Source organism: Podarcis liolepis (assembly GCF_965112155.1).
Source record: "Podarcis liolepis genome assembly, chromosome: 9".
NCBI lineage: Eukaryota > Metazoa > Chordata > Lepidosauria > Squamata > Lacertidae > Podarcis > Podarcis liolepis.
In genome coordinates, this window is record NC_139564.1 from 26,706,870 (window position 1) to 26,732,824 (window position 25,955).

Genomic DNA, 25,955 nt, shown 5'->3' on the forward strand with positions numbered 1-25,955 from the left:
ATCTGTCCTAAATAAAGTCATCCTTTGTGGGGGAACACCCCCCCCCCAACATCCATGTTATACATCCATTTGGAGCGGGTTTTGGTTTTTAAAAGTGCAATTACAGATGTTCCCCATGGCTGAGGAGAAAAATTGTATTAGTGTTAGGAACAAATAAGACTAGCAGATAATTGTGATAGTCCAGCCCAGCCCACTTTGTGCTCTTCTATACCTGCTGGGTAAGGGCAGTTTACACGGTGATCAGAAACAAAAGGGAATGAAAAGCAAAGCAAAGCAGTTCAAAGTCGTTGTAGTACAGGGATATTCTATATTTTATTCTGCTATTCCCCTCGGTCCAATAAATATCCCTCATGCTTGGTCTCTTCATGCCCTGCTGAGAGCCATTTTGTTGCTTGTTATCTACAAGAAGGGACCACATAATTGCAAAAATCCAGCTGGGGTCACACCTGGATCCACAGGATTGTGTGTATGCATCCGTAGCTGGATAAGGAACCAGATATGTAAATAGATGCTCTGTGTATTTGGTCTTTGATGTGATCCAGCTGCTAAGGTTTACCTGCACATAGTCCTAAAGTGATCATTGACAAGGTCCCCAAGTATATCCATCCCCTTCAAAGTCCTTCTAAAATAGTAGACCCTCAACCCGTTGAATAACCTTTTCTTTGATCACCATGGTGATTGCGTTTTTCATTTTGTAGTTTACACCTAAATTAATCCTAAAAGCTTTCCTTTTTGATTTGCAATCCCTCTGAATGCTCTGTGTTGAGAAGTTGTTTGTTCAGAAAGCCTATTGTTATCACTGCCTGCACATATTAATTGAGTACTGCCCTTCTGCAATAGGTGTAGCCAATATAGCACCTTCCAGATGTTATGGGACTACAACTCCCATCAGCATGACCAGTGGTCAGGGATTATGGGATATGTAGACTAGCAACATCTAGAGGATGGCATGTTGGCTCCCCCTTCTTTAGAGAAGGAATAGCTGGATCCTTCTTGTCATAGCTACAAGGGCTGAGTGGGCTCTCTCCAGTCACCTACCCAGAGATAGTCATTGGTTGGACAGAGAGATCTCATTCCCCAGGCTGAGGAACCTTCCCAGCATCCTAGTGCTAAGTAAGAAGGTGCTCTTGAAGTTCCTGCAGTGTTCCAGATGCAGCTTCTTCTTTTTTTGGTAGCAAAACTGCTGGGTCAGAAACAGAGTCTTATGTTGTATTCAGCAGTACACGAGGCACTTCTTCATGCCCAACAGGTACCCCATGCCAGCTACCCATCACTCCTGTGAGCAGACAAATTAGCATTGAAGGGAGTTGGACTTGATGAGCCTTTCAACTCTACAATTCTATGTTTTTACATTTTTGATTAATGGAGAATGACACAGATTCACTATTTTAAAAAGGATGTGATGATAGTGGGCTTCTAAAGACTGAGGATTTTTTCTTCTTCCTCAAGTGTTATTGTCATTGCTGCAATAAGAGTGTGTTAGCGGTGGGTTTATACTGGACCATCTACACAGCATTGTGTTTTATTAGTTGTTCTGTGAAGCCTCCCCAGTGTAACTGCTCTCTGGAGGGGCAGTCTTGTGCTTTGTTGTTGTTGTTGTTTAGTCGTTGAGTCGTGTCTGACTCTTTGTGACCCCATGGACCAGAGCACGCTAGGCACTCCTGTCTTCCACTGCCTCCCGCAGCTTGGTCAAACTCATGCTGGTAGCTTCGAGAACACTGTCCAACCATCTCGCTCCCTGTTGTCCCCTTCTCCTTGTGCCCTCAATCTTTCCAAACATCAGTGGGACGAAAGGCAACAACACTGAAACATCTGTGGTATGAAAAGTTACATGGTTTCAGCAGGTAGCTACAGGACGTCCACTGACTGGAAATAAAGCAGTACACCCCTCACAAACCTTTCGTAGGGGCAAACAGTACTGAAAGGGGGATTGCGTATAACCACTCCCATGCCATAATGAGCACAAATAAACATGAATGCACAATGAAAAGGACATCTGGAGGAGTCCTACGATAAGAGGGGCAGCCTGAGGCATTGGCGCATCAGCTGAGCTGCACAAAGGCTGGCATCTCTTTAATGAATCTGAAATGGACATGGGAAGCATTCCATTTTGGCATTTGGGTGTCATTTCAGTGACTGAAATGCATTCCTTCTTTATGACATTTTGAAATCCTGCAACACGAGCCTTCAAAGTACCAAATGTCTGTTTACAATCCATTTGATAATTGGATGGTTCAAGAAGAGGATTGGCTAGATGGAAGGAAATTTCATATCCTAACATGTTGGATGGTCTCGGAAGGCTTTCTTAGATTTTCATTCCACGGGGCAAGGACCAGGGATGAAGGAAGATTCCAAAATGGGGCAGCTCTAAATGTGGACAGATAGGAAGGCTGGCCCCATTTTGAGTTGCATCCTTTAAGTTAGGCCTGTCTGGAAATGGGGCTCACGCCATACCTGTGTTGCTCTCCTGCCTTTCCTGACAGTCTCCCCACAACCAAGGGGCAAAAAAGCATTGCCATAGGGTAAGGACGGGGGAGAAATTCCATGCACTTTGTAATTAAAGATGAATGCACATCTGTCAAGTTCACACTAAATTATGTCAAATTCACATGGTACAAATTACTTCTATTAATACCATGGGGAAAAGTAACAGGTGACATGTTCTTTTTGACACAGGAGAGACTCTGTAGGCCCTCTGGCTAAAGAAAATCATTTCTTGCTGGGGATCACCAGTTCATAAACAAGCCTACAATTTGTGTCTGGAAGGGAACATTCTCTTGTCCCTTACGCCCTTTCCCAAAGTAAGGCATCAACATGGTCCCAAGTAATGTGTATGGAAGTAGACAGAAGGGCAAGAAAATGACAGAGATATGAATAGAGGCCTTGAGGAAGGGTCCCCAACTAGTTGTGAAGGGGAAGTGCTGGGAATTTGGGCCTTTTAACTTTAATTTTATTAAAATTAATATATATTTTTGCGGGGGGGGGGACCCTCAATATTTGTTGAGTGTTAATGTCAAATAACCTAGTTGACTTTTTCAAAAATGCTGGCGGGTGCTAGCAAACACAACTTTAGCAACAGCCTAATGACTCTTCTCCACAAAATCAATATTTACTGGCGCTGACATATCAGAAGAGACAGAAGTTGCTAGGCTACTCCTACTAATCTTAATATCCTCATAGGATATCCTCAATATCACCAAATATGGGCCAAAAGGTTTCTGCACCTCTGAATTATAGGACTATATCACAGCATACCCCACCCTTCTTTCTATAATTATTTAAAAGAACCTTTTATATTTATGAGTTTTAAAGTTAGCAAATACTTAATATTCCAGAAGTATGCCAACAAACTGCTTCAAGCAAATATAGTTGGAGAAAAAAATAAACTTTATTTACATATTATGTGTCATCGAAGTATTGTTGTGTGTATTATTTTTTAAAGCACTCTTTTGGTGGGGTTTTTACATTATTATTAGTTGTTAAGTTATTAGTTGCTAATTATTAGCTGTGACAATGATAACAAATGTGATAAACTTCATTATTATTCTGGAATCAAACTTGCTGTGGGCCTAATTTTCCATCTCCCGCGGTTACCCTCATTCAGAGCTACATATTTGCTCCAATAAATACATAGAGGTCTTATCTTAGAATCATAGAATTGTAGAGTTAGAAGGGACTGGAAGGGTCATCTAGCCCAATGCCCTGCAATACAGCAATCTCAGCTAGAGCATCCATGGCAGATGGCCATCCAATTCTGCTTAAAAACCTCCAAGGAAGGAGAGTCCATAACCTCCCAAGGAAGACAGTTCCACTGTTGAACGTCTCTTACTGTCAGAAAGTTCTTCCTGATATTTAGTCAGAATCTCCTTTCTTGTGACTTGAAGCCATTGATTTGGTCCTACCCTCTGGAGCATAAGAAAACAAACTTGCTTTATCTTCTCTGTGGCAGCCCTTGAGACATTTGAAGATGGCTATCATAACTCCTCTCAGTCTCCTCTTTTCCAGGCTAAACATACCCAGCCCCCCCCCCCCCCTGGAAAAACACAAGTGCTAAGTCAAGAACAAACCTTGGCTACAGTGCAGAGTTTGTCTGGAACAAGACAAAACATGAACATGGGTTTGGATGCATTGCTAAGCCAAACCATGGGAGGTAGCATGGGAGAGAAGTGAAAGGGCCTTATATTTTTCCTTGGAGTACCCTCATCCTGGTTTGTCCATGCTTAGCCGTGGTTTGGGTTTGCATTGTGAATGAACCAGGCACGTATGTTTATCTCTTTCTTTGGTGGGCTAATCTGAAACACCGGGGTTTTGTTTTTTAATTCAAGGCAATAATTATTATTACCAAAGCCAGCCCTCCCCTCCTTTTGTACTACAATAACTGTGCAGAAGAAATGGTTAAAGAGCTTACTGGAATAATCTAGATTGTTTCCATTCGAAAGTGCTTCACTGCTTTGGTGTTAAGTACGTAGTAAAAAATAAAAAACCAGCTGTAGGCACAACTGATTTCATTTCCCCAAATGATGTGGCAGCAACCAGCCTCAAGGAAAGGAGCAGGTTGAAGTGCAAATGGTCAACATTGCATTTAGAATAGCTAATAATAGTAATAATCCTTTATGCTGTTGTAGAGCCTTTTATGTAAGAACAGAAAAGGTCACAGGAATACAAAGAGTGACTATTTCATGGCTGCACACTCACTTAGTGTCCTTTTAACATTTCCACAAGCTCAAGGGGAGGGGGGGGGGCAAAGAGAAAGAGAGAGAAATAATTGTAAAGAAAGTAACTAAACATATTCCCATACTGATGAGGCAGAGAGGATGAGTGATAATACTGGGGGCCACAGCATATGTTGACCCTATAGCTATTTGGCCTCCAGTCATTTCCCTTTAATGCCTGCACAATTGTCAGTGGGAAGACTTTAAGAGGATTGGCAGCACCATTCCAAGACTGTTGGTTATGAGAATCCACCCCATTTCAACACTGAAAATATTTACTGCCAGGCTAGGATCAATGCAGACAAGAACTAGCAGATATCCTGACTTGCCTGCACTAGGTACAGGCCGCAGGCTGGAGAAAGTATTCTTTCACATAAATAAAGTTATAAATATTCTGAATATTTCAGATGGGGCTTTCCAAGCACCAGAGAGATCTCTTAGATATGGCTGGCCATATCCATGATGAAGTGTTATACAGTTTCCAGGTGGGCACCGTGTTCCGACCTTAATTTTGGAAGCAAGCCTCCAAGAGGTGACTTTCTCAGGATACAAAGGCTAGGGGTGAACTACTCCATTTGTTCACTTGCATGCAAAATTTAAAGGTAAAGGTAAAGGGACCCCTGACCGTTAGGTCCAGTCGCGGATGACTCCGGGGTTGCGGCGCTCATCTCGCTTTACTGGCCGAGGGAGCCAGCGTACAGCTTCCAGGTCATGTGGCAAACCAGAGCTGCGCACAGAAACACCATTTACCTTCCCGCCGGAGCGGTACCTATTGATCTACTTGCACTTTGACGTACTTTCAAACTGCTAGGTTGGCAGGAGCAGGGACCAAGCAACAGGAGCTCACCCCGTCGCAGGGATTCGAACCACCAACCTTCTGATCGGCAAGCCCAAGAGGCTCAGTGGTTTAGACCACAGTGCCACCTGCGTCCCTCCCACATACAAAACGTACCATGCCTTTAATAAAATGCAGCTGTAGAGATTGCGATCTGCAGTAGGAAGACCAGTGTGGATGTGGAAATGGGTAGGGAAAAGTACTTCTTAACTCCTTCTCACCTCTGGTGGCTCTCCCCACCCCACACACCTAAAATCTCCACTACCAACTGCTTTTCCACTTGCAGGGGGGAAAGATATGTGTACAATGTGTGATGTGACATCACCGTACTTTGTATTTCCTGGCAGCCAATGATGTGAGCAAATTGTACAGTGTGCTGATGCAAGCTCACACCTTGTGCGACACCAGGCATGAAACTAGGAACACAGGAAGAAGGGAAATGCCTTTCCGCATTTCCTGCAGTGTCCAGATCTACCCACTCGGCAGGGAACTGAAATGGGGCTTCCCCAGATATTGGATATTGGTTTGTGACTAGTCAATTGTGACTCCAATGCATGAATTCCCCACTTATGGGCTAAGTGCCCCTCCTCATAGGTGCTGGGATGCGCGACATCAATAAAAGGAAAAGAAGAAGAGGTCAAAAACAGCAGCACAGCTACCTCTGTCCTCTGCCAAGAAACAGCACTGTGTCCCATCCATTTCTTCTGAACTTGATGTGAGCCTACTGTCTTTGAATCAGGTGTTGCAGGATTATTCCCCCAAAGGCCAAAAATGTGATAAAAGATATCCTTCGAGCCAATCATTTGGAGAAGCCCTTAAGACACAGCACTATTGCTAAACATTCATCTGCGCAGCTTCAGGACAAGCGCCAAGGCAACTGGAGGCTGGCGGAGGAGGAATAAAACTCTTGATGGAGTGGAAACCTTTACGTCTTGAACTGTTTAATCTTCAGGGCTTAGGGACCAGGTGGTAGGACGGTTGCTTGTGGACTCATAAAAAAAGAGGATACGGTTCAGCAAAATGAAAAGGACAAAATAGGACACTGATTTGCATAAAAATTGCATAAGCTAATTTATATGAATAGGTGCAGATTTTAAATGACATACCACAATTTAAACAGAAATACAATCCATCTCACCATTGTGGGGAAGGCTATGACCTGGTGATCTTTGTGCCTACTCCGTCTGCTGCTTAGGTGCTACCTGCAGTCCCTGCTCCTTAATGGATTTGAACAGGATAGCCTTCCACATAGAGCTATATCCTTTGTGCAGTAGGCCACATGATGATCCTAGTCATCCAACCACTTGGAGGCATCATAAGAAAATAAGAGGAGCCCTTCTAGGAATCCAAAGGGAAACAACGGGAGACCATCTACAGAATATCGCAGCAGAAATGTTTATTCTGTAGAAGTGTGAGGAAGAAAAAAATAAGGTGTATGCACATAGTATATCCCCCTAAACAAACAAAGAAACCTAAAAAATATTCCAGGGTGATTGAAAGTTTTGTCCCCTTTAGTTCCAGCATCAAGTATATATCCAGGCAAATGGGATTTGCAACAGTTCGGTAGAAAACAATCCATTTTCAAGGCATTAAACATCAAAGTACATATTGGAATTATTTTCCAGTGTGTTTGTGTGTGTGTGTGGGGGGAGCAATTATGTTTTCTATATATATTTATATAAATCCAGTTCTTGCAACATGGCAGATGTAAGAGTTTGTGTCGCTTGTGAATCTTTATTCGTTGCTGTAGATGCAGCAGTGTTGGGGAGCATCCAGTCCTTGAGTCCACACTTTATAAAATGCATAGGAAAGAGACACTGGATGCAGAGAAAAAGAAAACATGTTTTCTTTAAATGAAGCATTTATTACCACCCCCATTGACGGCATCGCTACTCTGGAAACTCCACGAATTCGCCTTCGCCCCCCTTTTAAAGCTATCTATGGCATAGATATGCCTTAAGACAAAACTCCTCTACAAGCACTTTTAAAACAGCTGCGAGGAAGGAAAAGTTTATTGTATGGATATTATTAGGCTAGAGAAACTATGAATATGGGGCGGACTCTTTTCTGTTAACACCAAGTCAACGGGAGGAAGTCTCAGCTCCTTCTACTCAGAACCAATGTTCAGTGATGCCAAAAGCATAACTGAGTGATTACACCCCACAAGATCAGTTGTTTCTCCAACACAAATGTGCTCCTTAGCAAACCTGTTTCGGAGAATAAGTGTGCTGCTTAGATCCAACCTGTTGTGGAAAGAGCTCTTAAGCTCTCACACAACAGCCCACACAAGCTTAGAAGGCATGCCTGAGACAGGTGTTCCCAGCACAGAAAGAGCTTTTAAATCTCTCCGCCTTGCGGTGCGTTTAATCTGTGTGATGTCAGCTGGCCGGCGACCAACCACAGAAAGCTGCAATTGCATAAGTTAAATGCATGCAACTTATGAGTCAACTTTATGTCTAAATTGTCAGGAGATGTGTCTTGTAGAGTTAATTAGCTCCTTCCCCCAAGATACATACTTTATTTCATTTCATAATTCAAGCATTGTGAGAACTTGGATCAACAATGATGCTTGTATATTTCACCTCTTCAAAGCACACCATATCCTCCATACTAAATAAATCCCTGCACATGGAAACCTAGATGTCAAGAAGGGTTGTTCTAGCCTAGTCACCCCTGACACGCTAGTTTTCTGTGTGGGTGCTCTTTGTTTTTGTGTTTGGTTTGTTTTGAAATATGAAGCAGTACACTCCATGAGACTAGGCCTATGATACCAGGAAGTGGTTTCATGTCTAATCAAAACAGGACAACAGAAATGGTGTGGGTCACACAAGCAATTTGTCGTATGCTTTGTTAAAAAATCACACAGCACCTTCCTATACACATCTATTTAGAAATTTCACTGAGTTCAATGGGTCTTGCTCCTAGGAAAGAGAGTATAGGCTTTCAGCCTTAAGGCACCATTAAAAAGTCACTGTTGCAAATCATTTTTAATACTCCATGATCCACTTTGTCCTGTTAATCAACACAGTTCTTTCTTTAACACAACTTTGTGATACTACCCCTTACCTGATGTGTGACATACTTTATGTAAAGTCCTCAGCGATACACTTAAAACTGATTTCGAAGCATGGTTGCTACTCAGCACGAAAGCTCCCATTGAAGTTTTATCTGGGTACTTGCTGAAAAATTCTTGTGACAGTCACAGAAAATCAGCATTTTGTTTGGTAATGTAGGAGGCAGTGGTGGAGCTTCATGCTCCACCGGAGGGTGGAGAGCAGGTGGGGATGGGGCTGGAGCATATCCTGGGGGCATGACGTGCCACCTGCAGGGGCGTGGTGTGCATCCTGGGGGCATGGCACCTAGCGCGGGTGGGGAGCAGCCATGATGGCACCCCACCGGGATCGCACTGCCAGAGGCACTGCGCTCCCCCTGCATCCCTCTTCCTCCACCAGTGGTAGGAGGCGATTCATGGGGAAAGTCACCATATGGAGGTTGCTTGAAGTCACTCCACATACTGGAACTAGGAACTTAGGACTTTAGGGAAGAAGCCCAGAACGCGCAGAAGGCCCCCAAACACAGCAATGCCGTTGTCTTACCGTATTTGAAAATTAAGAAAGACACAGCGCCATCTAAAGAGGGGAGGCCTTGTAAGACTGTTATGTCTTGAGTCTAAAATCACCTAACGGCACCACTGACTCAATGAGGCAGTCATTGCCACATGACCAGTTTCTTGTGTGAAGTGGCACAGCACATAGGTGAGACACTTATTATTGCTACAACCACTCAAAAGTGCCAACCTGAGGCCGAGATGCTATACACAAGCTGGTGGCCACCATGTGGAATAATCAACACCACATAGCAGCTGTAACTTCGTAAGCAGCAACGTCTCCTTAAGAAACATGCTACAACAACAGACTTGAGCTTCTGCTGGCCTATATATATATATTCTGACTGAAGAGTGTTCTGTATTATTAAGAAGAAGGAATAAAACAAGCAGCACAGAACAAGCAAGCCTACCTAGAGGAATGCCGACCCTTGCAGAATGTAACTGCCTTCATTTTACTGGGGGGGGGGGGCTAGCTGCAAGATGAGCCCCAAAATAACAAAGGAGGGAGGGATATAGAAGCTGGCTAAAATTGCAGTTGTCAAGGAAATTACAAACCTCGCAATCCACCGAGAGATGTTTCCATCCTTTGCTTGTGTCTTGACAGACTGTAATTTGTCATATAGGATGAAGACTATCGATCATACATACAGTTTCTGTGACTGTCTGGTAAACAGAATAAGTCTGAGCCCCAGACTGGATAAAGAACAATGCCTCATAGCTCAGAATCTTTCCCCAGAAGCTGACTAAAAACGGCTACTAATAACTGTCAGCCTATGCATATTTAACAATTTTGCTCTTTTCTGGTTGTGTGTGTGTGGCCTTTTAAAAATTTGCTCTTGAGAAAGAATTATTCATGAGATCCTTCACTAATAATCGGACGTGAACCGGGAACGTGAAGAGTGGGAGAGTGAAAAAAGCAGGGCATCGGCGCTTTGGTGTCTCTTTGCTATCTCACTTTCTGAAGTTCTTGTCTTAGCCACGATGGCAAAGGTTGTCCCAGTCTGTGCAGCAGTTTGGATAGTTCCACATTGTGATCTCTGTAGTAGTTTGAAAGGAATGCCCTAGACTGACAATGAGGAAAAGAAAGCAACTGTCAGACTGAGTCCTCTGCATAGGAGTTACCTAAAACAATAATTCTTATAAAACCCTTTTCTCAGGCCACTTGAAAGCTATAGGGGGATCTCAGCCAACCCCTTAATAAACTTGTTTCTTTGTTCTACAAATCAAAACACATGCATAACTCATATATTTTATTCATGGCAGTCTTGCTTTTCTCATGTGATGGATGTGCCTGCTGGGCTATATAGATTCATCTTAAAATCTTGGCTATATGTAACTCCATCTTGTAATTTATTTTTTATACTGAATATGCTCTGTGTATGCTTCTGCTATTTTATGTAGGGCTATGTGTTAGTTTGCACATATGATTATGATAAATCAATAACAATTAAACAAAAAAACGGATGTGCCTGCTTTTGTGAGCAAAGTCACATGAAGTCAGATGTAATGTTTGATCACTGAACTTTGCAAGAGTGTTCCTCGGGTGGGGTGGCAGACTTCATTACTGCTTGGACACTGGGTAGCATTTTGAATCAAAACTTTATTTTGGCATGACTTCACCCAGGTTTGGCATCGGTTTGGCCGCCTCTTGATACAGCGTCCAAAAACTTGGCATGAGGGTTCCTGAAGAGGGGATGGCAGACATCAATGCTTGGATGTTGGGCACTATTTTGATTCAATAGGGCAGATCCAAACGTGACTGTGGTGTGAATTTGCCCCCCCCCAAACTTGGCACAAGGGTTCCTAAGTTGGGGGTGAGAGTCTTTGAATGCCAAGCACCATTTTGAATCAAGATGGCAGACCAAAATGAGACTTTGCTGTGTCTTCACAATTTTTTTAGCGTGATGAGTTCAAACCCATAAATTATACTATCCATTTTAAAACCACAATATGGTTTGTTTGTTTTTTACAAAAAATATCCAGGGCAGCACGAGGCACTCCCCACTAGTATATTATATTTCTGATAATAAGCTTTCAACAGGAATCACTGCCATTAGTCCTGCACAATAAAGGCACAATTCAGTTTCCAGTCAGGACCAGCAACGAGGGTTAGCAGTGTCAAGGCCCTGCTGAGATTCCTGCCTCTACAAGTTGCCCATTGTCATCCCCTCAGATCTTCTGGTCTTACTGCTTCTCACTGCTGCCGCTAAATGTTTGGCATGTGCTCTCTGAGCACATGAGCAATGACAGGAGAAGCAGCAACCTCTGCTTGCTTTCCCCCCTCCCTCTGGTAGGCCAAGTGGATTGGTCCTGGACAAAAAGGGCAAGCCAATGGGCAGCAGCAACAGAAGGAAGACCCACTCAGAAAAGGGGAACTCCTTGGTGGCATCTTGCAAAAGACCTCCAACTGAACCTGGATCTGGTACTGCTCCTAGTAGTGAACCCCCCTTTTTTCTTCATTGAGACATTAAAATGGTACCTAATGTTAGTATAGCTGTAAAGTTTAGATATATGAAGAAAATGGTACCTCTTGATCCATTGGTGGGTATTTTCGGCCTTTACTTTTCCCAAGGCATTTTGTCTTTCCTCCTTCCAGTAGTTGACACCAAAACCCTTTCTGAGGGTCAAACCTACAAAAGTTTGCCTAAATTAATGGAAGATGTTCATGGGAGAAAACCAAAGCTTCTCAACACTCAATGGCAGTCATCTCTGGCAGTCATTTTCACCTTTCCAATGCAAAAGAAATCTGGGCAAGAATTTGAAATGTCAAACTTAAAAATCAAGGATGGAGGAACTGTATTTTTTTTTTTTTAAAAAAAATCATACTAATGAAGGAACCAAATATATTAATTTTGAATATACTATGGCAGCATATGTAAAATGCTGGAAAAGTTTGCAACGTTTTCACTATTTAGTAGATGTTTTGGAAGGCCGCAGAATAATTGGTTGGAATATAACAGTAATTAGCTGCCAAATGTATTTTTTTTTCTTTGCCTTGGGCTTCTCCCGATAATAGCAATGAACCTGAATATACCCACATATAAAAACACATTTCAGATATAGAGAGGTATTTTCCCTCCCAGCTCGGTCTGTTACTTCTATTCCTCAGCCCCTAAACTGTATTTTAGTTGTGGTATCAATTAAAATTAAATAAATCATTGATTTAAAAAGGATATATCGAGAGGAGATTCATTTCTATCTACAATTTCCCAATCTCCTTTTTGCATAGCAAAGTACTTTTGCTAGCTTCCAGTAATTTCCCAAGAGGAGAAGCAATGTCACTGCCTATGCACAAGGAAAGAAATAAAGCTGTAGAACTTATGCTCCAAACAATATATATGCTTTCCAGGGAATGTATATAACTTTATCAAGAAACAGTGCTAATTTGACAAGCTTTTAAAAAGTTTCTCCTTTTAAAATCTAACCCCAAATTACTTTCCTCTTCCTCATTCTCAATAACTACTCTCTTTTTCCTTTTTACTCTTTCTATTTCTTTAATCAAGTAAAACAAAGGCAGGCAGATGATTTGGTGCAATGGTGCCCTTTTAAAAAAGGGGTGTGGTACCAAGGCCATAAAGAGGAGTGGGGAAATGGGGAGGTTGGGGGAGTGGTATTCTACAAATTATACACCTACTCATGTTAGGACACCAAAAATAACTGATTACAGGAAAAATAATAAGGTGGAGCTGAGGAAAATCAGGACAGGCAGCTGTCAAAAAAGCCCAGAAGAAATGTGTGCTTTGCTGCCAACTCTGGATGAGCCCTAAGCAATGAAACTGCAGAAGCTTGCATTGATTTTATAACCACTGGTATTGCGGAGAGTGGGCACAATCCACTGTTGTAATATAGTTACTGATTCACACTTGTGTGCATGAAAGGGTTAACCAGAGCTCAGGTTGCCAATGAGATGGAGCTTAGTAGGCTCCCTACAGCCTTTTGTTTTCTCCCTCCCAGTCTTTCTCTTTCTGTTTTGTGGAACAAGCAAATAGCCATGTGGCAATGGCTCACTACAAGTGGGCTGAATCTCTCTAAAATGATATTTTATAGTCTGCATCTTTGCTCACCCAAAGATAGCATGATCCTTTTTGTAAGGAAACCAAGCACATTAAAACTTGGTTAGATTTACATCTGCATTCAACCATCTTTTAAACAAACCTTTAAAATACTTAGGAGAGAATAAATCACAGACAGTTAGCTTTGCAAATAAGTGAATATTTTATTCCCAAGAGTTTCCAGAAGTTACAGCAAACAAGTCTCCATCCGTGGGCAGTACATCGAAGATGAAAAAGGTTCCAAATGACTTAAAAAGGAAAAGAACTTGGTTACCTTACAAAAAGAATCATGCAATCTTTGGGTTAGCAAAGACGCATACTATAAAACCCAGGTTGGGCTTTATTTTTATGTACATCTGTATGCATCCTGAGCCCACTGAACATGAAAACATGAGAACCCCCTGAGAAGATAATGTGACTTCAGAATGCTGAGCATTTCCAGTCTGTTACCCGATAGTGCAATGGGTGAAGATCTTTATTCTTGTGTAAACTTTCACCTAACAACCATATAATAATTACCTGTGCAAAATTCAGATGCAGAGGATGACAACCGAAGGGTTTAAAAAAGTAAGTAAAGGGGACTTACGTTAGGGCTTCTGAATAATTATAATGAGGAGAAACTCCCAAAAACTTTTGAACTTCATCCATTACGGTTGCTGGGTCACTTCTTAGCTGCTGTCCATCAATTATTAGCAACTGTATGGATAGATAAATTGTTTGTTTAAATAAACCTCTCAGATGAAGTGTGAGTTAGTGTTGCTTGAATTACAAGATACCTAGACAAAAGATGAGTATGTGATTGGATCTTGTTTTCTATGATACAACAATACAAATGCATTTACAAACTGTAAAGGCAACATATTTGCAAAATAAACTTGCCAGATGACCACAGAACTGTGTGAATGCTTCCCCCACCATCCCCAAAGGTATATACTGAAAAGTGAACACACAAAGAAATGTTGTCAGTACACCCACTGGTCCTATCTCTACCTCACATTCAGTTTGGTGCCTACATGCATGAAGCTGTAGACCTCAATGGATCTATAGGAGTAACATTCAATGCATGGGGCAAGCTCCTCCAAATTTTTCACCCTGGTACTGGTTGCTCGGTCCCTGCTCCTGCCAAACTAGCAGTTTGAAAGCACGTCAAAGTGTAAGTAGATAAATAGGTACCGCTCCGGCGGGAAGGTAAACGGCGTTTCCATGCGCTGCTCTGGTTCTCCAGAAGCAGCTTCGTCATGCTGGCCACATGACCTGGAGGCTGTACGCTGGCTCCTTTGGCCAATAAAGCGAGATGAGCGCCGCAATCCCACAGTCGGTCACAACTGGACCTAATTGTCAGGGGTCCCTTTACCTTTACCTACAAGTACTCCAACATTTAAACTGTTTTTAATTCTGAATTTTAAGTTCTTCTAACCAGCCCTTGGAACTGCTGGTGATGATGATGATGATGATGATGATGATAATAATAATAATAATAATAATAATAATAACAACAACAACAATAGACTCCTATGAATATAGATGACAAATATAAAATGCTGCTATGGTTGCAAGAAGCTGCACACAGCTTTTAAAGTTTCCTTGCTGGATATCATTTTTGACTGAGCTTATTTTAAATTATTGAAATTCTGAGTGCACATTATTAATTATGAGTGCCCCACAACTGCACTTTAGCACAGTTGCTAAGTGCTTACGGTTACTAGCCTTTGTAACTCCAACTGGGCAAGCTGAGAAAGAGGCTCATTTTAGAAGAAAGGAAGCAGACTGAAGGATCTGCAGTCACTCTGATAAAATCAGAGCTGGCATATGTGTTACATTCCTGGCAATGGTTGGCAGGGCTGCAGTCTTACTACAACAAGAGGAGGTCAATCAAACTCCTAGTGGGCCACTGGTAACAGTGTGTGGGCTGTGTTTGGCTTGAGATGCAAATTGTGTTCTCATGCCTCATCATGGGCTCAGAGAGGTAGGCACCTCTGGCCCTTTCAAGCCTACTGCTGCTCTGCATGCACACAAACATCACAGACCTCCCTCTTTCGATTTTCCAGTGTTCTCTGGCACAGATAAAAGCCACGTTCAGGCATTTGCCTGAACATATGAACACATGCATGCCATCCCTGCCCTCCTGTGTCCCTGGGCAAGCCAGTTGCTCTTTAGATCTTTGCACAAGTAGCATGGAGGTCTGATGAGTTTTTTTAACTGATTGATTGAACTCACTAAGGAACCTCATGAGCGGGAAAGCTGGCTTTTTGGGGGGACGTTTTCTAAGTGCATTTACCCAGACATGCTTTAAAAAACCCATTAGAATTTGCACTAAGAGTGTGAAGATTCTAGAGCAGCTGGCATGCCTGGAGAGAATGGAGGATTCTGCGTGAATGCATATCCTTGCCCACATCCCTGGTAGATCCTTTTACATTGTCAGGCTAAAGCAGTAAAGCAAAGTGTCATGGCAGGAGGGAAAGAGGAGCCCTACAATTCTATCAGTCCTGGGATACAGAGCAAAAGTGATGTCTTCTCAGCACTGGATTTGCTGGAATTCCATGCTGTGGCTGAATTTAGGGGTTTCTTGCCCTTCCATGGCACATTTGCAACACCCTCAAGGCAGAGAAGGAGAATGTGTGGTCTTCTAGATGTTGTTGAATAGCAACACACATAATCCCCCAACCATAGGCTATACAGGCTGGGGCTGATGGGAGCTGGGGTTCAAGAAAACCTGTAGGCTCTCTCCTGCTTCTCCTAAGGTCAAGTTCACACACAAATAATTATTATTAAAAAGCAGGGCTAGAGGAATTTATTTATTTTTAATAAACTTTAGGCAGCAGCAACATATTTACAGTGGTACCTCGGGTTACATACGCTCCAGGTTACATACGCTTCAGGTTACAACACTCCACTAACCCAGAAATATTGCTTCAGGTTAAGAACTTTGCTTCAGGATAAGAACAGAAATCGGGCTCTGGCAGCGCGGCGGCAGTGGGAGGCCCCATTAGCTAAAGTGGTGCTTCAGGTTAAGAAAAGTTTCAGGTTAAGAACAGACCTCTGGAACGAATTAAGTACTTAACCCGCGGTACCACTGTACTTCATTTTTAGCAACCTTCTAGGGAAAATATCTCAAAATTCCTCAGCAGAACCCCCAGTTTTAAGATACCAATGGGTTTTTCAGCTCTTTAAAAACTGAACTTGTGTATGAATGTGTATGCTGAAGTGCTTTGTCTTTTAAGATGAGCCACAAGATGAATGCTTGAGGTTTATCAATCCATTATTAAACAAGCTACAATATTGCAATTCATTATTAAGCATGCGACAATATTAAACATGTTACCAAGTTATGATTATCATTTATCACAGGGAAATAATTGGCAGGGAGGGAAAGTTACCTGTGAAGTGGGGAAGTGTGCTAGCCACCTTTCTATGTGGATAGCATACCAGCCAGGGGTCAAACATCTTTTCTGTAGAGCCTTCAGGTCACTGGGTGCCCAGTCATCAGAAGTAATTACTTCATAGAAATTGAATTTTAGGGCAGCTGAGTCCTCATGAGAACGCTGGTGCTAGTTGAAGAAAACTGAATGTTAATTAACCACAAGTCAGGTGGAATGCCTGATATTTCCCAATCTTTTCTCCCCAATCTAGCTACTGTCATTCACTGTAGTGAGTTCTACATCGGAATGCCCCTGAAGATGGTTTGGAAACTACAGTCAATACAAAACACCACTGCTCTCCTTTTGACTGGTGTGGGCTGGTGAAAACCTTTTATTTATATTATTATTAATATTGATTAAATTTATATTCTGCCCTTAATCCAAATATCACAGGGAGGTTTACAACATAAAAACACAAAATAAAAATGGATAGCATAATAGCAACCCATCCCCCCCGAAAAAACACCTCCCCACCAACCATTCTGAAATACCTGGCTCACTGGAACCAAAGGTCACTGATGCAGTGGAACATAGGTGAAAAAGATTCACTTGCCAGTGTGGGTATCTAACACTGTGTCTAGGTGTTTGACATCTGATTTGTACTTGACTGCAGTACAGTCGTACCTTGGTTTTTGAACAGCTTAGTTCACAAACAACTTAGAACTTCAACATCGCATACCTGGAAGTAAGTGTTCTGGTTTGTGAACTTTGCCTCAGAAGCTAAACGTCTGGTGCAGGTTCTGTGGCTTCCGATTGGCTGCAGGATGCTCCTGCAGCCAATCAGAAGCTGTGCCTTGGTTTCCAAACGTTTCAGAAGTCAAATGGATTTCCGGAACGCGTTCTGTTCGAAAACCAAGGTACGACTGTAGTGCTAGAACTACTTGCTCATGGCTTCTTCTGCCCACCCATCTCTGATAAGGTGAAATGGGGGCAGTGCTAACAGAGAAGGAACCAGGTCCTTTGGTAAGACACAAGGATATGACTCCCATGATGCCACAAGTAGTGTATATGAACTAGACTTATCAAAACTGTTAGATCACTTCTTCAAGTACAAGCTCCATACCTGATACCAGGAATATGCCCGGTCTGATGGATCAATGAGAATGGTGATGATTTTTGCCTTGGGGATCAAGGAGAATGCACGCCTGGGAGCGTCTTCTGAATGGAAATAGTTGGCACTTTTCTCAAACACGATATCAGTGGTGAGGTTAGAAGGAGTAGGGAAAAAATTCATATACCTGCAAGCAAGTAAAAAACCAATGTCAGCAGTGCTGATGGGGATGGGAAAATACATTAAACCAGTTATTTCCTCTTACTCCAAAGTAAACATTACAACACTTGGAAGCCTAAGCAGCACGGTCAAAGATATACATTGGGGTAACAAATGAACAAATAGATGCCCCATCAGTTTAAATAATAGCAAAATGATACTTCTACTTTTCCTTTCCTTTCCACATTATTCCCCACACTGAACTTGAATTTTTCATTGCTGCTGATAATAATTTATACAACATCGAGAACAGGCAATTAAAAACAAATTAAAAGGGACATAAACAGAATAAAAATGAAAATCTAACTCTTTCCTCAACTGTGTTTGTTTATGAGGAATGTAAATATTGATACTGTAAAGTCAGACGAGATGAAAAAAGTGCAACATTTTGGCAAGCATCACATCAGTACAAACTAATTTCTTATTCATTCTCAAAGCACTATGCACCAAAAACTTATCTGGAAATTATGTAGATGTCACAGATACTTCTATAATTGCTCCTCTGTGGTTTGGCATATGCTAACAATGGACATTTGCTTTGTTTTGTTTTTCTTCCACTTACCAGTCAATTCCCTTGTGATAGTTGTTGCCATTAAAGAACTGAACCTCTTCAAAGGTTTTTGGACTAGGGAGATTACTAATGATGGAAGGATGCATAAGGAGAAATAAATAAAGCGCTGTTGTTCCTACAGGGAAAAAAACACAGAAGGAAGGATTATATGATAGTGTAGGGAAGGGTAAAAGATGTAAAGCGTCTCAGTAATGGAAAGGTGTGTTAAAAATATGTATTTTATATATCAACCCTGGCAAAGGTTTATTTTAATTGCTTTTTACTTAAATCCTTCTCTCTGGTGAGTTAATGAGGCCCCTACTGACTACAGTGGGAAGTATGCATATATGTTTAAAAGTAAAATTTATCCCGGATCTGAGAAATATTTTCAATACGATAATGATCTACTTTATGTTCATTTCATTTTTAGATATATTTCTGGTTTGACATGTGCCTGTCCATCTGAAATATTAGGTGGCTCAACCCTTTATCTAAAATAGGTAACGGTAAAGGTACCCTTGCCCGTACGGGCCAGTTGTGTCCGACTCTAGGGTTGTGCGCTCATCTCACTTAAGAGGCTGGGGGCCAGCGCTGTCCGGAGACACTTCCGGGTCACGTGGCCAGCGTGACGAAGCTGCTCTGGTGAGCCAGCACCAGCGCAGCACACGGAAACGCCGTTTACCTTCCCGCTATAAAGCGGTACCTATTTATCTACTTGCACTTAGGGGTGCTTTCGAACTGCTAGGTGGGCAGGAGCTGGGACCGAAAGACGGGAGCTCACCCCGCCGCGGGGATTCGAACCGCCGACCATACGATCGGCAAGTCCTAGGCGCTGAGGCTTTTACCCACAGCGCCACCCGCGTCCCTTTATCTAAAATAACAGCTATCAAAGCAAACTCACTTTAAAAAGTTCACTTTCTCTGCCACTTTTCTCTCAAGAGCACATGGTAGGTATTCACAAATCCATTTTTCTTTTCATTTGCACTGTCCTGTGAGGCAGGCTAGGCTGAAAGTACTATCCAGGTACATTGGGGTTGGAGATGAATCTGAACCTTAGAGGTCCAGCCATATTATGTTGTAATTATGTTGTGGCATCTAAAGTATAAAAAATGAAATGAAATATTGGGCTAAAATAATAAAAACTGGTTTAACCTACTCCCAATAAATGCAGTTAGAATTGAAGTATAAGTCTGCAATCCTAAACACTCATTGAATACCACTGAAGCCCATTGAATACAGTGGGACTTACTTCTGAGTAAACATGTGTAGGATTGTGCTGTTAAGTCTCCTATGCCCAAATCCAACCAAGTAAATCTGGACTTCTAGAAGTGAAACCAATTAAGAGAATTCATGGCTTGGTCACAGAAGATGAAATAATTTCTGATTTCAAACCTTCCTACATTAGCAGATTCCCCTCATCACCAAAGAAACAAAAACAAAACAGTTTTATGTAATTAGTTTTAGATTATTTTAAAAGCTGTCTTTTAGCTGCCAAACTAGGTTACGTGATAGGAACTCCTGGGGTTTCTTTAAGAATGTAATACGAAGTTCTGTGGGAGGAAAGCTGCAGTGGCTCAGAGCTGATGATGGTTTTTTATGAAGAGTGATAATCCATCAATTGCTCATCGCCAGCTAACTTTGCACTGTTGATGAAACATTAACTTCTAAGTTTTCAATTTGGGGAATGCTCTCCCCAGGGAGGTCCATCTGGCACCTTCATTATACACCTTTAGGCGCCAGGCAAAAATGTTCCTCTTTAACCAGACCTTTGGTTGATTTGATTGACATCTTATGCCCTTTTAAAATGTGGGGTGTTTTTTTTGGGGGGGGTGTTATTGGTTTGTTGTTGTTTTTATTTTGATTATGTACTTTATGGTTTTTGTTCTGATTTTATCCTGTGAACCTCCCTGAGACCTGCGGATATAGGGCGTTATTTAATTCAATAAATAATAATAATAATAATCCTGAAATCTATAGATGCAGATCCATAGCACTGCATGGATATTTAAAACATGGTAGGGACTTTCTATACAATAAGTTGCAACAAACCTGAGTTTGCACCAAGTGAACCAAGCAGATGGCCTTCTTGGTAGTGGCGCCTGCCCTGTGGAATGCCCTCCCATCAGATGTCAAGAAAATAAACAACTATCTGACTTTTAGAAGACATCTGAAGGCAGCCCTGTTTAGGGAAGTTTTTAATGTTGAATGTTCTATTGTGCTTCAAATTCTGTTGGAAGCCACCCAGAGTGGCTTTGGAAACCCAGCCAGATGGGCAGGGTATAAATAAATTATTATTATTATTGCAGTGGTACCTTGGGTTACATACACTTCAGGTTACATATGGAGATACTACACCAAAGATTCATTGTTTAGCCAATCCCATAGCTTCTCTGTCACTGAAATAGAAGCAGCTCAGCAATTGTGTTTCAGCCTTTAGACCACAATAGATTTACTCAGGTGATTGCTTAAAAAATGGAGTTTCTCTCTTTTCTGACCTAGTTTGTATCTCATCTCCCAATTCATCAGTTTTGTCTCTTTAAATCAAGAGACATCAGACAATTGCACAGAGGTGAGACAAGAAGTGGTTATAAAGGGAACAGCAGGAATGACTTTTATGGAGGAGATTATTCCTTCTCCTTATCTCCACGGATATTGCATAGTCACAAAAATGGAGAAGGCTGTAAGTTCTTAAAGTAAAAACGTCTGGAAGAGAAAGAACAACCCAGGAAGTTTGCTGAGCTTGAATAGTGGTTTCTAAATTTATGAATGAAAAATGACTACCAGAGAAAAGTGTACGACCAAATAATGTCACTATTTTAGGATGACATGGTGTGGGTTGCTAACTATATGGTCAATAGTGTGTCTGGGGCCACATGATTACCTGGTATTGGACTACTTGACTGCAAAACAGCATCAGTGGTCAGGTAGTAGGACTGTGAGCCCAAGTTCGGCATACTGTAATGTAATGTAATGTAATGTAATGTAATGTAATGTAATGTAATGTCCATCCCTACTTTGATAAAGATTCAGTGTTCAAAAGGAGAATTCTAATCCAGCAATCATTATCTTTCCATTCTCAACACTTGGTCAAGCATTGAAAATTTTAGGGTCCACAGGAAAGCTCTCTGAGTGCGGTTAATGGCTTTTATCAAGGTCAGTAGCTCTCCAAATCACCACATCCTGGACAAAATGTCGAATCCTGCTTCACTTTTGAATCTTGTTTAATGATACCACTGCAGCATTCAATTACCTGTTTTCTGAGGTCCGATCACAAGAAATTTTGGTAGATGGTCACACGTTTTATCCCTAGACCAGATATCCCGATGTCGTCTGTCATCACATGGATTCTGATTGAAAGAATGGAGTGGATTAATTCCTGGAAGAAATTCAAATATTCTGACATTCTGTCTGTCTGAAATGTCCTATGTAGTGAATGCTCCTTGCTTCCTGCGATGGAATGCAAGAAGAATCCTGCCACTCCCTGGTTGACCACAGATCTGATCTTGAAGCCCAGGTGCAAGAGAATGTATCCAAATTACTGTTAATGAGAAGGCTAAAATTAATGTTATATGCTGTAACAAACTGTCACTTGAATATAGTGCCCAAAGCTAGCCTATATTTTAAATTATTTATTCTGACAAATTATTTGTTAGGTTTTTTTCTCTTTGTGGTTTTTTTTTTACACAACAAAATGCTATTCCCCCCCCCCCGCCGTTTGTAGGTGTGTATATTTATCTCACTAATAAGCTTTCCAAAATAAGATGCAGAATAAGATTTCACACATGAAGAAAAACCTACACTTAAAATACTTGGTTTGATGTGTGCAATTATCGTGTGAAAACACCACCCTGTAGTTTGCCTGACAAACCACAGTTGAACAACTCAGTTTAAATTGGAGCACTCGGCATTAATTTCTGGTCTGTAAGTTCAAATCCCAATTTGTATTGCATTTGTCTAGCTCCAGTGAATTCGCTGACCTTCTCAGAACAATGCGGCATAAAAGAACTGCCTTGTGGCAACAGACTATCTAGCACAATGCCTTCACACCAATGTACTGATGAGACCTTTCTGTGATTTCTTTTCTGCACATATACACCAGTGTTAGTTGCTGCTGTGCATAGTCAGCCTGCACAGGCTGGGGAACATAACCATTGCATATCACCCTACTAAACAGTCAACTGGAGTTCCCCAGATGTAAAATAGGGCTATTTGCATCTTACCTCACAAGGCTCTTAGGAATATGTGCATCGCAAGGTAATGTTTGCACTTTATGTGCTACATCAATGTTTAATAATGGATGTTGCCAGTTCTGATATTTGATTATCCAAAATTTACAGTTTGCTTGGTTTTATTTCTTCTTTTAAAAGAAGCAAATCAATGGAATTGTTACTTAAAGTTAAATTTATCCACTTCAAACTCAGGTGGCAATTAAGTTTCCAAGATAAAGTGTTTTGGCAACACTGAACATTCTCAGGGCGACACAAAAAAAGCGAAAGATCGCAGATCGAGGTTATTTAGCCATTTATCCTTCTGCCACGCGTTAATGAGAAAGAAAATGTGAGAAGAAAGTGAAAGGAGGTTCTTCAAAAGAATTATCATGCTGGAATTGCCTTTGTAGGGGATCCTGGTGTGCTAAATACAGTGGGCTAGATATTCAGATGGTATTGATCATACAGCTTTATTGCAGTCCGCAGGCATCATGGCTTAAAGCAAATGGGTAATCCTTTCTTTCAGCAATGAAAATTGCAGTGAAATTTGTCTTTCAAGGTTATAAGGAGCTGTTTCTCAGCCCGGCCCCACTAAGATCCTTTTATTAAAGTTCCCAGGAACAAAAGTTAGGATGGTACACATGAAATACCCTTTTACTGGGACTGTCATTTGCTGTAATTGTTCTTAGGACTGAATATTAAATTGTTGTAACCTATCCTGGGACTTGCTAATGAAGGGCAGGTATCAAATGTATAAAAATTACTATAATAATATACACGCATGTGGTCAATGTGTAATGGCACCTACCAAATTACTGACTTCAGTTCTTGATGTACGTCTTTTACAGTTGACTGAATGATATGGCAGACACGAATTTTGCTTTCACATTTTTTTGAAGCCACCTGATGTAGATGACAATATAATAAAATAGGTGCACCTGCAACCCTGGAAGGTCACCTAGTCCGCCACTGTTTCAAAGTGTTGCATCACACAATTTACATGTTTTTAATTAAATTGTAGTCACCCTGAGCTTGGGAAGAGTGATTTGGAATATATGAGGCAAATAAGTGATAAAAAAGGCAGAGTACGGCATCTTTCAGAAAAGTCCAGACGACATTAGTGTATTTGAAAATGCCCAGTGAAGAGTCATGAGGTGGATCTAAAAAGCCATGAAAAAGAGACCAAATTATAAGTTACTTATAATGTAAAAATATGTAATATCCATTGCATGAAGAAGCAAGAGACATTTGATAGTATAGTTAGTAGGCCTGAAACAAAAATATTTATTGTATTCATTTTCAGCAGTTTTGAAAGACATCCCCTCTTACAATGAAGTTGAAAGGTACCCCCTGTTTTTAAAGAAATGCTTCTGAAATTGTTCGCCTGATCATTTAGATTTTCTTTCTTGCTGTCTTTGTCAACTGATTTATTTGCCTTCAGTAGCCAAATTGATTGGCTGTGTCAACCCAACCAGCTACATGAGCCCCCAATTGCTAGGATCACCCACATCTAATAATCTAACAAACCTAGCCCTTACTCTCAATGTACTTTGCCTTCACTGACATCGTCAAGTATTGGCTATATAGAACTGTGATGTCATGTTGTTCACTATGTAATATTGGCTGGGATAGCTCATGTGACTAATCCAGGAAGAAGAAGAAGAAGAAGAAGAAGAAGAAGAAGAAGAAGAAGAAGAAGGAGGAGGAGGAGGAGGAGGAGGAGGAGGAGGAGGAGGAGGAGGAGGGGGTGGGGAATGGCACCAATACAGGAGCAGTCACAGGAATCCATGGCATGGAACAAGTTTGAAAGAGAGCAATAATTTAATTAAAATTGAAGGATTTGGGGGAAATATTTCCATTACTACTTATCCCTAAATTGCTGTTTTTGGTGGAAAAATTGAAATGTGAAAATATTTAGTCTGGTTCTAATAACTGCAGCTTTCTTTAGACAAGGAATAATGAAATGGTAGATATTTTAGTATTTGGGGAAACTTTCATCTGCCCAAGTGTCCTACTCTCTTCCAAACTACACAAGGACCTAGGCTGTACTTATGCCATATATATAAAGAGCAAGTCTTGGAAACTGTAGCTTACCCTTCATGGACCTACAATTCCTATCAGTGTTAACAATGACAGTTCCAAGGATTATTTGGGGAAAAGTAATCTGTTTTAAATGTGCTTTCAATATATGGCATCTATGCAGCCTAAGCGGGGCTAGAGTTGGCGCATTTTGACCAGGAGTGCATTTTTCCTATGGCACAAGAGGCTATAGACCCCCTCCTTAGTTAGGTACTTGTGTACATTTTCTTCAAAATAGTCAAATAAATGAATCCCAAATGCTACCATTCCTCCAGGTTGCTTGCGGTAATTCGAGTTGCAAGGATTCCATGTTATAACATGGCTTGTCTGCTTGCTCTGTCTGTAGTCATCTAGCTGGCTGTTCATCAAAACAAGTTAATGCAATGCATCAAGCAAATAAAGGGGAAGGCATGATATGAAGAGCACACAAACACTCTTTGTCTTATAAACAACAGTCAGTGTAATAGCTGTTGTTTTACAGCCTAGCTCTAGGCAGGTGCTAATGAAGGTAATGTGACAGACAGTACCTTATCTTCTAGCTAATGTATTCCTAGGCCAAACTGCTGACTTTGAAAGGGGAATTAAATGATTTTGAAAGGCCATTTAAAAACAGATTTAAATGTCTTAATTAGTAGACGTTGCATTTATAGTTCTCCCCCCTCCCCCTGCAGGCAGTCTTCCCTAAAACAATATTGTGAATGAATGCTGGGCTCCTGCTGTTCAGTCAGCTGGGTCTCCTTACCTGCCAGAGTGGGTCTTTTTGCTCAGGGAAGAGCTCAAAATACTTGTGAGCCAGCTGAATGGGACGCAGGGTCTGCAGCTTCAGGTTTGTCCAGCTCTGAACAAAGCTGGCCAGATTGACAAACGTGTACAAACCCAAGCGGTCATTCCCGTAGTTAGACAAATGAGTCATGAAGATACTGATCTGAAAGGTGAACAGACGAAATACTTGTTTGTTGTAGTAGCAGGAGGACATTGCTAGGTGGCAGCAACTATGTTCCCAACCTGAAGTTAAAACATTTTTGTTGTTATTTAAAGTCTTCTAACATCCATTCCCTTCTGTCACTCTGCAAGGATGCTTTTCAACAAATGTATATCCTGCATGAACTTTTGCTGTTGTTTTTGTTCTAAAGGAAGGACGATAGCAGTTTTTACAGCATCTCTGTGTACAGCAGAATATGCCTTGGATTTCACAATAGTTTTCCACCTTCTTTTGCTGTTGC

General features: G+C 41.3%; 1 protein-coding gene across 2 annotated transcripts in view; it reads right to left on the reverse strand.

Moving 5' to 3' along the window:
• Positions 1-6,593: 6,593 nt before the first annotated feature.
• LOC310686517 (bifunctional heparan sulfate N-deacetylase/N-sulfotransferase 4) overlaps positions 6,594-25,955 on the reverse strand; it is a 139,509-nt gene continuing 120,147 nt past the window's right edge. For both annotated transcript variants that reach the window (XM_083460255.1, XM_083460254.1), the window contains 9 exons: positions 25,475-25,657; positions 21,696-21,792; positions 18,458-18,581; positions 17,689-17,863; positions 16,584-16,754; positions 13,793-13,902; positions 11,682-11,784; positions 9,710-10,220; positions 6,594-7,364 (listed from right to left, as the gene is read on the reverse strand). In XM_083460255.1, the coding sequence (XP_083316381.1) occupies positions 10,101-10,220; positions 11,682-11,784; positions 13,793-13,902; positions 16,584-16,754; positions 17,689-17,863; positions 18,458-18,581; positions 21,696-21,792; positions 25,475-25,657 (1,083 nt within the window). In that variant the 3' untranslated portion in view covers positions 6,594-7,364; positions 9,710-10,100. The remainder of the gene's footprint in view (positions 7,365-9,709; positions 10,221-11,681; positions 11,785-13,792; positions 13,903-16,583; positions 16,755-17,688; positions 17,864-18,457; positions 18,582-21,695; positions 21,793-25,474; positions 25,658-25,955) is intronic.